This window comes from Peromyscus eremicus, chromosome 1, assembly GCF_949786415.1.
Source record: "Peromyscus eremicus chromosome 1, PerEre_H2_v1, whole genome shotgun sequence".
NCBI classification, from domain to species: Eukaryota; Metazoa; Chordata; class Mammalia; order Rodentia; family Cricetidae; genus Peromyscus; species Peromyscus eremicus.
Window position 1 is genome coordinate 173,954,792 of NC_081416.1, and position 16,961 is coordinate 173,971,752.

At 54.4% G+C, this 16,961-nt stretch overlaps 1 protein-coding gene across 9 annotated transcripts; it reads left to right on the plus strand.

Annotated features, from left to right (window-relative positions):
* The first annotated feature begins 2,994 nt into the window (after nucleotides 1–2,994).
* Nucleotides 2,995–16,954, plus strand: Ccdc9 (coiled-coil domain containing 9). Of its 9 annotated transcripts, none has more exons than XM_059281269.1 (15): nucleotides 3,875–4,539; nucleotides 5,152–5,204; nucleotides 5,307–5,411; nucleotides 6,827–6,925; nucleotides 7,072–7,320; nucleotides 8,948–9,031; nucleotides 9,119–9,292; nucleotides 11,230–11,411; nucleotides 13,459–13,505; nucleotides 13,603–13,738; nucleotides 13,946–14,039; nucleotides 14,119–14,515; nucleotides 14,907–15,023; nucleotides 15,857–15,906; nucleotides 16,398–16,954. In XM_059281269.1, the coding sequence occupies exons 2-15, from the start codon at nucleotides 5,202–5,204 to the stop codon at nucleotides 16,413–16,415; spliced, it is 1,755 nt and encodes a 584-aa protein (XP_059137252.1). In that variant the 5' UTR covers nucleotides 3,875–4,539; nucleotides 5,152–5,201; the 3' UTR covers nucleotides 16,416–16,954. The 9 variants fall into 9 exon arrangements, with proteins under 9 accessions (XP_059137246.1, XP_059137249.1, XP_059137247.1 ...); XM_059281270.1 differs by having other exon boundaries at nucleotides 14,907–14,999; nucleotides 16,398–16,953; XM_059281263.1 differs by lacking the exons at nucleotides 3,875–4,539; nucleotides 16,398–16,954 and adding an exon at nucleotides 2,995–3,096 and having other exon boundaries at nucleotides 15,857–16,273.
* The last annotated feature ends 7 nt before the right edge of the window (nucleotides 16,955–16,961 follow it).

Consider the following 16,961-nt stretch of genomic DNA (forward strand, 5'->3'; position numbering starts at 1 on the left):
CTCTATTTGAATGTGTGCCTGCATGACAGAAGAGAGCATCAGATCCCATTACATTGTGAGCCACTATGTGGTTGCTGGGACTTGAACTCGGGACTTCTGGAAGAGCAGCCAGTGTTCTTAACCACTGAGCCATCTCTCCGGCCCCACTTTGTGACTCGTTTATATTTACCCTTTTCCTTTCCCTTGTTAAATTGCTGTAAATTCCTGGCTCCAGGTAGTCTGCCTGGATCTGCCTTGGGTCATTTTACTGTCAAGTAAATGATCCAGACATTTGTGTGCTTGGAAGTAATAATAATGCTGCTCACCCACTGAGAATTTGTAGTTTGCTTTGCCTTCGATTTGTTTCTTTATCTATTGATTTATTGAGACAGGGTCTCACTAAGTATCCTTGGCTGGCCTTGAACTCACAGAGTTCTGCCTGCTTCTGTTTCCTGTGTGTTGAGATTGTAGGTGTTTACCACTATACCTTGCCTATGTGTTCTTTGGAGCAGACTTACAGATCATTTACTGCAAAACGTGTGTCTAATAAAAACATTGCATATTTCAGGTAGTTAATAGACAAAATGTGAATGTCCCTGACACATAGAAAATGAGCCCAGTGGCAGTGGCGCTCGCCATTCATCCCAGCACTCACTCGGGAGGCAGAGGCAGAGGCAGAGGCGGGCAGATCTCTGTGAGTTCGAGGCCAGCCTGGTCTACAGAGCACGTTCTAGGACAGCTAAGGCTGCACAGAGAAACCCTTCCTCAAAAGAAGTCTATGTCAGTTACTCTGATCTGATCATTACACATTGGTCATTAGTATCAAAATATTATAGTATGCCACAACTGTGCACAATTATGTGTCAACTAAAATTAAAAACAAATCCTTAGGCTAGGCATGGTGACCCCTACCAATAATCCCAGCACTCAGAAGGCAGAGGCAGGTGGATCTCTATGGGTCTGAGGACAGCCTGGCTTACCATAGAGAGTTCCAGACCAGCCAGTGCTACACTGTGAGACTAGATCTCAAAAATAATTAAAATGTTTCATACCACCCCCCAAAACAAGCAGGTAAAGTGACTTGGTGGGTACAGGAACCTTCTGCCAAGCCTCTATATACGTGTGTTTAATCCCTAGACCCCATGTGGTAGGAGAGAACATTTTTCTGCCGATTGTTCTCTGGTCTCCACATATGTGTCACAGCATGCATGCTCCCTTCCCTTCCCCAAATTCAAACTATGAAAAAAAGTTGAGGTCCTAGCATTCAGGAGATAGAGGCAGGGGAATCACCTGGAGTTTGAGGACAGCTTAGATACACAGGAGGAGCCTGTCTCCAAAAACTTAAGAAAAAAAACAGGTGCATTTTGGCTTAGTGGTTAAGAATGCTTAATACTTTTGCAGAAACTGGGTTCAGCTCCCAGCACCTACATAGTGGCTCATAAATGCATGTAACTCCAGTTCTTGGGGACCATCTGCCCTTTGGTCTCTGAGGGCTCCAGGCACTCACGTGATGCAAGGAATACATGCAGGCAAAAAAAAAACAAAAACAAAACCCATAAAATTGTATATATATATATATATATTTTTTTTTTTTTTTGAGGGACGGTGTCACTATGTAGCTCTGGCTGTCCTGGAACTCACTATGCAGATCAGGCTGGCCTTGAACTCACAGATTCATATGCATTGGTCTCTCTGAGTGCTGGGATTAAAGGTGTGTGCTACCACTGCCTGGGTCGGCATATTTTTTCAATTTAAAGCAAACAACAACAAAATTGGGCTGAGGATGTAGCTAAGTGACAGAACCTGGGCACAAGCCTGCTTCTTTTTTTTTTTGGAGCTGAGGATCGAACCCAGGGTTGCGCTTGCTAGGCAAGCGCTCTATCCCCAAGCAACCCCCAAGCCTGCTTCTTCTACAACACACACACACACACACACACACACACACACACACACACACACAGAGCTGTCCATGTAGAAGTTCAGTGAAGTACTACTGTTGGCAATTCCTGCTAACTGAAACTGAAGTAATCCTAATGTCCATGAGACGGGGGTTGGACAAATTGTAGCCATCTATCAGATGGAATACCTCACAGCAGTTTAAGATGGCCAATTTGGTGGTTATATCCACTGCAGGTCTGTAATCCTACCTCAGCACTGAAGGGGAGGCAGGAGAATCAGTTTAGGGCCAATCTCAACTGAGATATTTTTTTTCTTTCCGTTTTTTCGAGACAGGGTTTCTCTGTGTAACAGTCCTGGCTGTCCTGGAACTCACTCTGTAGACCAGGCTGGCCTCGAACTCACAGAGATCCGTCCGCCTCTGCCTCCCGAGTGCTGGGGTTAAAGGCGTGCGCCACCAACGCCTGGCTCTCAACTGAGATCTTTATAAAAAAAAAGTAATAATAATAATAATAATAATAATAATAATTTAAGTGCCAGCAAGTTGCTTAACAGGTAAAGGAGCTTGTGCACCTGACAGTCCAGGGGTCAAACTGAGGTGATCAGGATTGGCGGCAAGGAGCTTTTTTTTTCTTTTTTAAAGCCAAGGTCTACATAGTCCTGGTTGGCCTGGAACTGTATACATCTATATTGATATATCGCATGCTGTTCTTGACCTTGAGGCAATCCTCCTGCCTCAGTCTCCCAAGTGCTGAAATTAGAAGCATGTGCCACCACGCTCAGCTTTGGTTATACAGTTGTTTCCTAAAAATTTTCAATGTATTTTTTTGAATTGGTTCAAGTTTCTAAAACTAAGGTTTCATTGGCAAGACGAGGTGATGAAATCAGTTACGTTTCCAGGGGTCACTGGCTTTTACTTGCTAAATTAGAGAACCAGTAGCTAAAAAGTCTGAGCAAAAAAAAAAGAGTACAGAGATTGAAGAGCACATGCACGTCTCCCGGGACGACGCAGAAGCAGCACACTCCTGCTACATTCTGCAGCGCCTGAGGGGGTGCGGCCCCTTTAAGGCACCCGGAAATGGGCTGTCAGGACCGGAAGCGGCCCTCTTTATTTCCTCTCTTCACGTGGAGCGGACCAGAAGTGACGTGTGAGGCCCGGGAGCTGCGGACGCGGAGGCGGACGGAGTCGGAGTCGCAGACGCCGCGGGGTCTCCGGGACAGGTGACCGGGGGAGGGGGTCGGGAGCGCGCCCGGAGAGGGCGGGGCCTGTTCGCCCACGTGAGGGGAGCGGGAGCGCGCGCGGACGGGAGGCGAGCCGCCGGCGGGGGCGGGGTCAGGGTACTCCGCGGGGGGCGGGGACACGACGCCCACATGGGTCGCCGGAGGGGCGCAGTGGGGTGGGCCGTGGGCATGTGGGCAGGGCCGGACGGGCGGGTGCGGGCGGGTCCTGAGCCCTGGTGGCTGCCAGCGCGGGGCGGGGCTTCAAAGTTGGGTCCGGGCTGGGGCGGGGCCAAAGTCTTGGCCGGAGCGCTAGTGGGCGGGCCCGGGACGTTGGGCGGGGACGCTGGGGGCGGGACCAAGTGTCGTGGGGGCGGGGGGAAGGGGCGGAGTCGGGGCGGTGCAGGAATGGCTGGGGGCGGGGCTAGAGTATTGCGGGGAGGGGGAGCGTAAGGGGTGGAGTTTGGGCGGTGGGCGGGGAAACTGGGGGCAGGGCCAAGATGGAGCGGGGCGGGATAAAGGGAGGTGGGCGGGGCGGCGGGGGGGGGGCAGAGCCAGAGTATTGCAAGGGGCCTTAAGGATCGGGGTTTTGGCAGGGAAGAGAGCCACGGGGGCGTGTCCATGAGGGCTAGGGGCGGAGCGGAGACGGGGTGGACCTGCTTTTGGCGGGGCCAAAGTTTTGAGTGTTGTGGGGAAAGGGGCAGGGTTTGGGCGTTGGTTGGGTGAAGAGGAGGTGACCGAGCTGGGGCTTTGTGCTGGGTTAGGCCAAGATACTGGGCGGGGAGGGAGCAGAGTGTTGCTTTCACTAGGGGGCGTGGTTTTGGCGTTGATTGTGTTAGGGAGTGGCTAGAGTTTTTTAAGGGGGTGGAGCCAGGGTTTGGGGCGGAGATGCCCTGGGCAAGCCAGGAGAGTTTCTTACTTTTTGAAGTGGGTCCTAATCCTTACCCAGAAGCTAGGGCCGGGTGCAGAGGCTGTCTGACACTTGATAGAGACGGGGACAAAATGTCAGGAATTTTGCAGGTGGGGTTAGAGTGCTAGGGGGAGAATGGTCGGGGTGGAGCCAGAAAGTTTTCCTTCGACATAAACGCATCGGAAGCTAGAGGAGGAGGCGGGACTCAGAGGCGTAGCCGGAATGTTTCCTGGCACATTGGGGGCGTGGCCATAGGGTTAAGTTGGAGGCGGAGCCATATTAATTGATTTATTTTTTTTAATGGGTGGGGCCAGAAATCTGATGGGAAATGGGAGGCCTGAAGTTTAATCCGGATCAGGGGTGGGACCAGGGAGGTTTGTGGAGGTCAGGGGCGCGGCTGTGGCTGGCAGTTTTCTCTCGAAAGCCTCTGTAGAAATTCTGTCTTCTGGGCTGAGTATCACTATGGAGATCAAGTCCTGTCCAGGAAGCCCCCTGAAGTCGATCCTGGGCCTGCTTGCAGAATCTTTTCCGGCTTGGTAGGAGATGATGAGTGCATTTTCAGGATGCTGGGGGCTGGGCTGAGTCAGGTTTAGGGGAGCCGTGGATTAAAGTTCTCAAGGAGAGTTGGAACTGTTTTTCATTCTGTTTTATTTATTTTGTGCATGTATGTGTGATCACACGGAAGTCAGAGGACAACTGGTAGGAGTCAGTTCTCTCCTTCCACTTTGTGGGTCCTGGAGATTGACCTCAGGTTCTCAGGCTTGGCGGCAAGCACTTTTATCCCCGGAGCCATCCCTCTGGCCCTCTAGAAGTTACTTTTGCTGGTTGTAGCTGACCTTCTGAGATCCTGGTCCTGGCTAAAATTATAGGATATGGAGCCTGGGCTGACATCTTTGTTTGGAGGAACTAGTATTAGGTACAGGGGTGGGGCCAGAGTTTTCCCGAGGTGGGTCTGACTAATTGCATGGGTGGCTGTAAAACTGTAGGGCAGGTTTCGTATTTCTTTAGGAGGCTAGCACTTGAGAATTCCCTCGATGAAGTACAGGTGTATGTTTCTGTGAGTCTGTGTTTTCGGACCCTCAGTAAAGGAGAGGAAGCAGCATTTCGGAATGCTGTTGGTCTTAACCTAGTGTTCTCTCTGCCCCCAGGAGCCCCCAGTGCTACATTTATTTTCTGTGAGGAGATCACAGCCCATGAGATGGTGAGCTGCAAAGTGGAGAAGTGGGTTGGGAAGGTGGGATCCAGAGACCAAATGCTCAGATCCTGGGGAAATGCCCCTCCCTCAACCACCTCCCCACCACAGGCTACCACACTAGATTTGAAATCAAAGGAGGAGAAAGATGCTGAATTGGACAAGAGGATCGAGGCTCTGCGTCGGAAGAATGAGGCCCTCATCCGGCGCTACCAGGTGCCCTAGCCCTGCCCTGGGAGACCCCATCCCCTCTCCCCGCAGTGAGTTTTTCCCACCTCCTCCCTTCAAGCTTTCTCATGTTTCCCCTTCACTCACAGGACGAAAACCAAAGGCCTTAGTCTGCCTTTCCTTCCTCCATCCCATCATTCATTCATCATTTATTCATAGTCTGCTCGCTGAAGTCTCCAGATTCTTAGCTCCATGTTGTGTGGTGCTGGGGATGTGGTCTCTGGACCTGTTCTTAGGCTTCACAGTCCAGTTTGGGACATAGTTGCCCTCTGTAATGACCCAGACTAGACAAGGCTGGGATGGGGGAATTAACAGGTCTGCGGGAGTCTAGAGTTCTTCCTCTAGCCTGAGGACATTAGAGAGGGCTTTCTGGTAGAAGGGATTCTGAGAACTGAAGGGTGCCTAGATATCAGCTAATTGGGAAGGAGATGGGTTACATTTCATACAAGATGAACAATTTGGGCAAATGTTTGGATGCAGAGAGGGCTTGGAAAGTCAGTTTTTGGAGAATTGATCTAGGGAGGTCATCAGGGGCCAGTCACGTAGGTTGGAGAATGCTGAAGGGCACTAGGGAGCCATGGAGGGCTTTGAATGGGAGTGAGTGAGACCTGGTCAGATGCCTCTTCATGGGGACACTCATTTTTCTGTGTGCTGATGGATGAGAGCGAGTCCAGATAGTAAGGAGAAATCTGGGGCAGGGGCCTTTGTTGGAGAGGACAGGTCTGGCTCAGGGTTAGGCTGTTGAAAGAGTCTCAGTGACCAAGGGTAGTTGGGGCCAGAGTGGGAGGTGGAGGGGGTCCAGGGCAGGGCCCAAGAGGAGGTTGTGGGGCTGTCTTTATGAAGGGACCTGGGAGGAGGGTGGTCCTCATTGACTCATTCTTCATGCATTCATTCATTAAAAAGATCAACATTGGGTTTGATTGTATGCCAGGCAGCACTGTAGGCTGGGAGGAGGGGTGTATCAGCGAACAGTCCAGCAGGTATCCCCGTGTTTTATCAAGCAGGGGATGAGAACAGAGAGTGGCAGATACGTGGTGAGACATTTGAAACCTGAGGAGTTATAGGGTCAAGGAACTCACTCTAGCAGAGGAGCAGCTGGTACAAAAACCCTGGGGTCCAAGCCCAGGGCACATGTGAGCGCTGGGGAATAGCAAGAAGGCCAGTGTGTGTGTGCAGGAGAGGGGTCCTCACGATGGGGAAGCATTTGCTCTGACAGATGGGCTTCCAGTGGGGCCTTGGAACGGCTGAGCAACATGCAGGGTTTGATGGAGGATGCTGTGAGCAGTGTCTAAAGCTCTGGAGAGAAGTCTGAGTAGGCAGTGCTGGGAGAATGTAGAGGACTATGGGGGTCCAGCTGGTGTACAGGAACCCTCACACCCCACCCCCTGGATATTTGCTCCTAGGAGATCGAGGAGGACCGGAAAAAAGCTGAACTGGAGGGTGTGGCAGTGACAGCCCCTCGGAAGAGCCGTTCCATGGAGAAGGAGAATATGGCAGTGGAGGTGGAGAGTCCAGCATGTCTGAATGCTCAGGATGGGGAGGAGGGGGAGGGCTGGGGCCCGGGACCCAGAACTGCCAGCTGCCTCTGGGTCTAGCATGCCCCAGTCTACCTTTCCTTTGACTGACTTCTCCTCCTTCCCTCTTCCAGGAGAAGAGCCTGGGTCCCTCTCGGAGGACTCCTGGGACCCCCCGGCCCCCAGGGACCAGCAGAGGGGGCCGGACCCACCCCCAACAGGGAAGCCGGGCAGGAGTAGGCCGGGCATCCCGAGGCTGGGAGGATGGTGCCGGGGAGCAGCTTCGAGGAGGAACTGGAGGCCGGGGCCGGAGAGGCCGGGGCCGGGGATCCCCTCATCTCTTAGGGGCAGGAGACAATTCAGCCTCCGATCGCAAGTCCAAGGTAGACCAAGTAGACCATGAAGCTTGGGCCAAGCTTCTGTTCCCTGGTGTTCATTCATTCATTCATCTTTCTCATCTTGGGCCCTGTGCATATTGGATGAGTGCTACATCCGCAGCCCTTAGCTTTTACTCTGAGGCAGCATCTCATCTCACTAGGTTGCTCAGGCTGGCCTTGGACTTGGCATCCCCCTGCTCAGCCTCCTCCTCGGTGCTGGGAAGATAGGCCTGCACTGCTGTGTCCTGCTAGCTCATTTCTTTCTCTTTGCCTTTCTCCATTCCCGCTTGGACGGACTCCTCCCTGACCCTCTGCCTTTGTGTCCCTTGCCCCCACCTCCCGCTGGCCCTCTAAGGGCCTCTCTTCTTTCCCTCCTGACCAGTGCTCTGCATCTGTCTCAGGTTCTGATTCTGACTCACTGCTCCTGCCTCTGCTTCCTGACTAACATTCAGACTTGTGTGTGGGGCTCACTCTGTGTGTGTGTGTGTGCTCAGATTCATGTGGGGGGTAGTGGGCCTTACTGTGGCTGTTCCATTCCCCAGCAGGCAACTGCCTGGGCCATGGCTCACAGCTTGGGATGTACTTGGGTCCTAGCTGCTTCTGTGAATCTCTGCCGTTTGGTGAGGTGGCTTTCTCCCTGGGAGTTAAGAGTCTTGCTCTGACAGGGAATACTGATTAGAGCAGAGGCGTTGTAAGCACTCTGCTGTCGGGCACTGTGGCCGCAGAGCCGGCACTGGACCGTTAGGGTTTGCCAAGTGCGGTGAGGGCTTCGAGGGAACTCAGTCATTAGTGCCTGGGGCCTGAGTTCCGTCCCCAGAACCCACAGGAAAGAGCTGCGTGTGGTGGTGAAGCCTTGTAGTCTGTACCCTAGAAGCTGGAGTGGAGACGGGGGACCCTGGGCTCTGTGGTCTGCCATCCTAGCCCAGGTGGTGAGCCATGCCAGTGGGAGGCCCTGTTGAAAGGGTGGTGGGCCTGGTGCCATGGTGCACACCTTTACTTCCAGCACAGGAAGGCAAGCAGATCTCTGCTAGTGAGTTCCAGGCCAGCCGGAGACCCTGTCTCCAAAGGGAAAAACAGTGAGGCTGGCAGTCAAAGTCCTTCTGGCCTCCACACAAGAACACGCACGTGCATGCACATGCGCACACCTCAACCCCACATGCAATGAATAGCCTCAGTAGAACCCGGATTTGTTTCTCTTGTGTGCCTAGCTAAGTAATGTGGATCAGGAAGCCATGGCCTGCTCACCCCTTAGGATCGTTGTCCACGAGGTAGACACTGGGACACTGACAGAGAAAACACAATTTCTTACACTTCTGTAGGGAAGCACGTGGCCACACCCACCAACAATGGAGTCTGGGAAATGAGAGTCCCGTCCAGTTGGCTGCTCTTTGGAAACTCCGTTAGTGATGCAGATGGGAGGGTAGTCACTAGTTGCTTGCCACGTTACTATCTCCATGCACCATGGTGGCTATGGTGGCTGAGGTATGCCAGGGTCCCCTGCATCCAGACAAGTTCCAGGCCAGGCATCCCTTGTCACCTGCCTGTCCTTGGAGAATTAGGACTGCCCTGTCTTTTCTGCACAGCTAGTTGTGCGGTTCTTTGTGACAGTCGTGGGGCCATCTTGTCTCCCCAGGAATGGGAGGAGCGGCGCAGGCAGAACATCGAGAAGATGAATGAGGAGATGGAGAAGATAGCGGAGTACGAGCGCAACCAGCGGGTCAGCACCGGGCAGCCTGGGCTGGACTGAGGGCAAAGGCCCCCCTGTGTTTCCCAGCCTGCCCACCTGCTGCCTCTTGTGCTGCAGGAAGGGGTACTGGAGCCCAACCCAGTACGCAACTTCCTGGATGATCCCCGACGTCGGGGTGGACCCCTGGAGGAGCCTGAGAGGGATCGCCGGGAGGGCAGCCGCCGGCATGGCCGGAACTGGGGAGGTTCTGACTTCGAGCGGGTGCGCTCCGGCTTGGAGCACGAGAGACAGGTGGGTGCTGCAGCTTCCCCGGAGCTGTGCTCTGGCCTGGCTGGGGGTGGACAGAGCAGGTGCTGCTTTCTGTGGGGGTTAGCGCTTGCTTGATTTGGGGGCTTTTGAGCTAAGGACTCAGGCTGGTTTGGATCTCACTATGTAGTTCAAGTAGTTGGGTTACCATGCTTGGCCAGTGTTTTCTGTTTTTTTGCGACGGGGTCTCACTGTTTAGCCCTGGTGACCTGGAGCTCCAGCCCAGCCCAGTTTACGTGGAGTTCCAGCTTTAAGCCCAGGACAGAGGTCTGCCTGCTTCTACCCCAGTGCTGGGCTAAAGCTGCACCACTCACTGGGCCTCCCTGCCAGGGTTTTCTTTGTTAAGGACTCTTGGTTAGACTTTTTATTTTTTTGCCATGGAACACCACCCAGGGTTTTACACATGCTGTATAAACTGTCTACCAGTGAGCTACATCCCCAGTCCTTGTAGCTGTACTGTTGCCCAGGCAGTCTTGAACTCTTGATCCTCCTGCTCCAGCCTCCCAAGTGCTGGGATTACTGGCCAGGGAAAATAGTTCTAAGACAAAACCCAGTGAACCAAATGGGTAAAAGTCTAATTAAAGGCTGGGTATTCTAAAATATCATGACCCCAAAGAGTGGGGGGTGGGGGTGGGGATGTTTCTTAAGAAAGATGAGGAGAGGTCTGGAGAGATGGTTCAGTGATTAAGAGTGCTTGAGTGATGCTGGGCGGTGATGGCGCACGCCTTTATTCCCAGCACTTGGGAGCCAGAGGCAGGCAGATCTCTGTGAGTTCAAGGCCAGTCTGGGCTACAGACTGAGTTCCAGGACAGTCAGGACTACACAGAGAAACCCTGTCTCAAAAAACAAAACTAAACTAAACAAAAAAGAGTGCTGAATGCTTTTCTGGAGTACTCAAGTTCAGTTCCCAGCACCCACATTGGGCAAGTAATGACTGCCTGTAACTCCAGCTCTTCTGGCCTCTGTGGGTACCTGCACACACTTGGCATATATTCACATACTTTGGCATATACCAGAAAATGTCTAAAAAGAGGAGAGATGGGGAGATGGGTCAGTGGGTAAGAGTGCTTATTGCATAAACACTAGGACCTGGATTTGAATCCCCAGCACTCCTGTGAAAAAGGCTGGATGTGACTCCATGCATGCCTAGGGACGGAGACAGGAAGATCATTGGGCCTTGCTGGCTGCTAGCTAGCCTAGGTCAGATGCCCTGCGGTCAGAGAGACCCTGCTTCAAGGGAATAAGCTGGGTGGGGGGTGTGTGTGTGACAGAGCAAGACACTCCTCTGGCCTCTACATGTACATGTCCACAGATATGCAAACACCACACACACACACACACACACACACACACACACACACACACACATTTAAAAATGGAATGTTTAATTCTAGAGAGATGAGACCTAGCACTTGGGAGATGGAGGCAGGCCAATCTGGTGTGGGCATTTTCTTACCTGGGGGTCCGTCTTCCCAAACAACGCTAGTTTGTGTCAAGTTGACGTAAAACTAGCCAGCAGGAGCCTTTGATCCCAGCACTCGGAGGCAAAGGCAGGTGGATCTCTGTGACTGGTCTACAAATCGAGTTCCAGGACAGGCTCCAAAGCTACATAGAGCAGCCCTGTCTCAAAAAACAAACAAACAAACAAACAAAAAAGAAAACCACCACCAACAAAAAACCCTGGCTAGCACAAGGGGTTTAAGGCCAATAATGAGTTTGAGGCAGCCGTCCTGGGCTATGAGACCCTGTCTGAAACCGAAAATAAATAGATACGACATAGGGCCTTTCTGAGGAGGCGCCTCAGCCACCCGTTTGCTTACTGCTTGTCAGCTCCGTCCTGTGTGTCCTGAACGGTGGCCCTGTTTGTGTCTGGGGGAGGGTGCGGAGGGGAGCTGGAGTCTCACTGCCTGTGGTGCCTGCAGGGCCGCAGGGCTGGCCTGGGCAGCGGGGGCGACATGACGATGTCCATGACGGGCCGAGAGAGGTCGGAGTACCTGCGCTGGAAACAGGAGAGGGAGAAGATTGACCAAGAGCGCCTGCAGCGACACCGCAAGCCCACTGGGCAGTGGCGGCGGGAGTGGGACGCCGAGAAGACCGATGGCATGTGAGTCGGTCTTCCTGCTGGGTCATTGTGGGCATTGGTGATGTTGGCTGCAGCATGCCGTGTCTCAGTAGTGCGTGGAAGCCTTTCTCTTTCTCCCTTGGTACTGGGGATTGAACCTATGGCCTCTGGCATGCCGACTAGTGTGCACTGCTGAGCTAGCCCCCCAGGCCCTCACTGGTGGAATCTAGCTAGACAGGTCCTGTACCGTAGAGACACCCCCCCCCCCCCAGCCCCTCACTGGTGGAATCTAGACAGGTGCTGTACCGTAGAGACACCCCAGCCTCTCACTGGTGGAATCTAGACAGGTACTGTACCGTAGAGACACCCCCAGCCCCTCACTGGTGGAATCTAGACAGGTACTGTACCGTAGAGACACCCCCAGCCCCTCACTGGTGGAATCTAGACAGGTACTGTACCGTAGAGACACCCCCAGCCCCTCACTGGTGGAATCTAGACAGGTGCTGTACCGTAGAGACACCCCCAGCCCCTCACTGGTGGAATCTAGACAGGTGCTGTACCGTAGAGACACCCCCAGCCCCTCGCTGGTGGAATCTAGACAGGTGCTGTACCGTAGAGACACCCCAGCCCCTCGCTGGTGGAATCTAGACAGGTGCTGTACCGTAGAGACACCCCAGCCCCTCGCTGGTGGAATCTAGACAGGTACTGTACCGTAGAGACACCCCAGCCCCTCGCTGGTGGAATCTAGACAGGTGCTGTACCGTAGAGACACCCCAGCCCCTCACTGGTGGAATCTAGACAGGTGCTGTACCGTAGAGACACCCCCAGCCCCTCACTGGTGGAATCTAGACAGCTGCTCTGCCACGGAGCCATCTCTACAGCTCCCACTCCCCACCTCTAAAGTTTTTACTTTAAAAATGTATATGTACTGAGTGTTCTGTCTGCATGTATGTTTGTGCATGCCTACTGCCCATGGATGCTAGGAGAAGGTGTCAGATCCCCTGAAACTGGAGTTACAGAGGGTTGTGAGCTACCATGTCGGTACTGGGAACTGAACCTGGGTCCTCTGGAAGAGCAGCCAGAGCTGAGAGTCTGTCCTTTCACCTTTTCACTTCTGAGACAGTAGGTTTCCTAGGTTGGCTTTGATCTTTCAGTCTTCCTGCCTGTTGGATCCTGAAGTCACAGACAGTTGTGAGCTGTCATGTGGATGCTGGAATTGAACCCAGGTCCTGTGAGCCATCACTACAGCTCCTTACATATTTTTATTGAGAGAGGCCACAGAAGACAGCTCATGGGAGTCGGTTGTACCATGTGGGCCTGGCTATGCAGCTCCAGCTTGACCTCACAGATGCCCAGCTCGTGTATGAAAAGCTTCCTTTGTCACTTGCTCACAGGCCTGCTGGCCTTTGTTGACCGCGGCTAGCAAAGAACTCCAGGCCACTCAGGCTCTGTGTCTCCCTGCATGTGAGCTTGGCCAATGTCCGAGAACACACAGCTAGCCGAGGCTCAGGGTAGGAAACCCACCGCTGCTGATCCCGAGTGCCTGGCTGTCTTAGACTCACTCAGAACCTTCTGCCTGCCCATAGATTGGAGTTGTTGGTACTGACAGCTTACTTGTTTACTCTTTCTTGTTTACTTTTTGAATCTTTGGGACATGGCCTCACGTAGCCAAGGCTGACTTTGAATTTGCTATGGAGTCAAGGACAGCCTGAACCCGGTTCTTCTGCCTCCACCTCTGAAATGCTCGGATCCCTGATATGTGGCACCATACCTGGCCCACAGTTATTTCCTTGCTCTGTTTTGAACATGCCCTGAGTGTTCATTCTGGGGTGCAGGCTCAGGGCAGCAACCCCAAGGGACCTGAGTAACTTGGGCGACTGGATAGACAAGGTGCAGAGGTCAGTGGAAAGTGAACTATCTCTCCAGCCCCACATTTTTATTCGAGGCCTCAATTGTATCTCTGTCTAGTTTTGTCACTAGGAAGCTAGGTTTGCCTCTCATCCCTCATTCTGTCTGCCTCCACCTCCCCTGCTTTCTCTTGTCTCTCCCTAGTTCCTCAGCTATTGCTTGTTCTGCTCTCTTTTCCTAGGTTCAAGGATGGGCCAGCTCCTACCCATGAACTGTCCCACCGCTATGGTGAGTAGTACCTTGGAAAGGGTTAAGCAGTGGGCTTTAGTGTGGCGTGTGCTGTGTCCCCATCCCCTAAGTCCTTGGATCTGGGTTTCTGTTGTAGATGACCAAGCTTGGGCAAGACCCCCTAAGCCCCCCACTTTTGGAGAGTTCCTTTCTCAGCACAAAGCAGAAGTCAAGAGCCGCAGGAGGAGAAAGAACAGTCGACCCCAGGCCAAGGTGGCCCCTCGTGCCTATAGGTGGGGTGCCCCTCCCTTGGGACATTCCCTTTCTCATTGTGTTTGGGTGTGTGGAGTCCGTCTCTCTGGCTCGAGTTTGAGGGTGCACTGGTCTGTCTTGGCTCTGTTCACGTCTGCTGTTCCCTTTGCCTTCAGTGCAGCAAGGCAGATGCTCTCTGAGAAGTCCACCCCTCACCCAGACCTTATCCCTGTCTCTGTCCACTCCAGTGACCATGATAATCGCTGGGAGACAAAAGAGGAAGCTGTGTCCTCAGCCCCTGAGTCCTCTCAGTCCATGTCCCTGGCGGAGACACCCACACAGGTAAGGCAGAGCAGTATGAAGCAGGGTGTGTGTGGGGGTTCAGGCCCCAAGTCTTTCTCTGACCTGCCTGTGTTCCTAGCAGCCTCCAGAGACCCCAGTGCCAGCCCACCGGCCTCCTGAGGAGGATGGTGAGGAAGACGAGGGGGAGGAGGAGGAGGAGGAGGAGGAAGGAGAAGAGGAGAGAGAAGATGATGAGGAGGATGAAGAATGGGAGGACGTGAGTGAAGACATCACTGAGGAGGAGGAGGAGGAAGAAGAGGAAGAGGAGTTTGAGGAGGAGGAAGAGGGTCCTAAGGAGCAGGAAGCCCCAGCTGTTCTTGGAGAGCCTGGAGAGGCCGAGCCTGCTGGGAAGCCCACCTGTGAGCAGGCGGAGGACCCTGCACCTGCCAGGCCCCAGGAGTCGCGGTCCCCAGTCCCTGTTGAACCTCCCAGCCCCTTCTCGCCCTCTGGGGACCACCAGCCTGTGTCTGACTGGGGTGAGGAGATGGAACTGAATTCTCCCAGCACTTCCCACTCACCCGGTGCCCACTCTGCGGGTGAGGCCTGGCCTTTTGGGAATGCATGAAACTGGCTGCCCCTGTGTGTGTGTATGTGTGTGTGCACGTGTGCTCATGCTCCTGTGAGCTCACACGGGTGTGGCTGTGCTCACGCCTCCCTCAACCCTTGTAGCAGGGAAGGGCAGTTGGTGCCTGCTCCATGCCCTCAGCCCATTTCCTAGCGCCTGCTCTTGCTGGTTCAGAGCCTCTCTCCAATAAAAATTCACTTCCTTAAATGACACCCCCACTGTGTCCTTGAGCCCCCCTTGCTCCCCTGGCATGGGGAGGTGTTTGGAAAAGGAGGGGCTTGACTGAGCCTCCCCTTCTCCAGGAGGTGACCAGCCAGCCCTTGCCTCCTTGGAGAGTGGGCCAACCTTGGCAGGAGCCCCGAAGTCTGAAGAAGAGGGGCCTGAGGCATCTCCAGGTGGGGTGCATGAGGCTGGTGGAGGTGGGTGGCCTGCTTGCATTCCTGGGGGGAGGGAAGGGGTTGGGGACAAAAAAATGGCTGGGGCCTGTGGGATGGTAGGGGGACAGGGCATGAGGTGAGTCAGGTTCTGTGCCATGCCTGGGTGGGCCTGGAGTCAGGTCTTGGTTGGTGCAGAGGGTGGGCTGTACGGCTCCAGGCAATAGGAATTGTGAGTAGGGCTGGCCAGGAAGCTGGGCTCGGGGATAGCTCATTAAGGTAAAGGGCTGAAGCTAACTGGAAGGAGCTAAAGACAGGGTTTGAAATCTGAACGTCCCCACGGGGAAGAGTTTTGAGACTGGTTAGGGACCCTGTAAAAGCAAAACGTGGTTAGTTAAAGGTAGGAACGAACGAATGAATGAATGGAGTCGACTGTTAGGCTTATCTGAGAGCAAGGTTAGTGTTTTGGGGCAGACCTGAGTGGGAATTTTGGACCCCACATAGTAGAAGCAAGAGGCTGATCATTTTGGTCACCTTAAATGCGGTGGGTCAGGTTTCTTGCCTGTGTTCCTCTTTCCTTTCCCCTGTATTGGGGTAGGATGTGGAGCAGAGCCCAGGAGTGACAGCCAGATGAGTGGTGGGGATGGAGGCCGAGGGGCCGGGCCATACAAAAGTTTGAGGTCCTGGGAGGATGATGGTTATATCATTACATAAGCGCTTCCCAGTAGTCGACCGAGTCAGATTGGAGAGGCTCTGCTTCATGGGCCTCCTGAGGGTTGAGTAAACTGGAGACCAAGTTGCAGATGGGTTTGACTGAGGTGCGGGGCAGGGCGGGTCGGGCAGGCTGGCTATCCATTTACCACTTTTTATCTCCTCAGAGGTGGGCCCCGAGGGCCAGGAGACAGCGGAGATCACAGACTTCCAGAGGGTGCGTTTCTGCAAGGTGGTGGCGGCCGCTCCGCCGCCGGGGGCTGCCCGCTGACAGCGCCAGCGCCAGCGGACCGGGGCCTTAGCGCTCTTGCACTAACCTCCAGCCGCCTCGCTCCTCTGCTTCTGCTACACTCCAGCCAGGACGGGGTTAAACGTAGGGGGGAGGAGCCAGGTTAGCAACGGGGCCGGACCGGGGATTCTTCTAAATTCGCTGAGGACCGGTCTTGGCAACTTGAATGGGGCTGTACCATACCCCGCTGGTGGAGACCTCCGAGTCAGCCTCTGTGAGGCCCGGGTGTGCAGGATCCTGCAGCTAGGGCCTGAGAATCTCTGGAGGACATGAATTAAATGCGTGCTCCCGCCAACCTTTGAACTGTGCTGCTAGCGGGACAGGCTGCGCTGCTGTGCTTGGCGGGCTTTGCTGTGGCAGAAGAGGTGGGACGAGGGTGTTGTTCACCATCCTGACACCTCTCCCCTCCCACCCCGCAGGCTATCCTGCAATCCTGAAGACGCTGCTGGGAGGGGCGGCAGCGCAGGTTTGCATGGCTCCCGGGCTGGCTGCTCTCCTCCCTGCAGCCCACTCTGGACCCTGCGCCTCTAGGGAGCGGGAGAAGTTACGCTGGTGCGGAGTTACTGGGGAAGGGGCCAGCGGGGGCGAGGGGCGGAGCTGAGTCCTCCAAACCCTGCAGCGGCCCAGAGATAAGAAGCCGGGCGGGGCGGGGCCGAGGTTCGGTGGGCGGGGCTAGCGTTCAGGGGCTCTGTGGGCCGTCCGCTCCAACCGACTGGGAACCTGACCTCCGGCGAGCAGAGGGTGGCTTGTGTGCGGGGCTGCAGTCGGTGGAAGAAGGGAGGGTTCCGACAAGCTAGGAGGGGCCCAGAGCAGAGAACAGGAGTCCCAGTTAGGGGCTCGGAGAACAGGCAGGTGTGGCTGCGAAGGGGCGTGGCTAATGCATTTGTCTTGATAGTGGTTGGGCCAGAGGCTGTAGGGGCGTGTCTAGGGGGTGAGGGTGTGGCCAGGCTTGGCGCGGGATTGAGGGGCGGGGCGGTGATTTA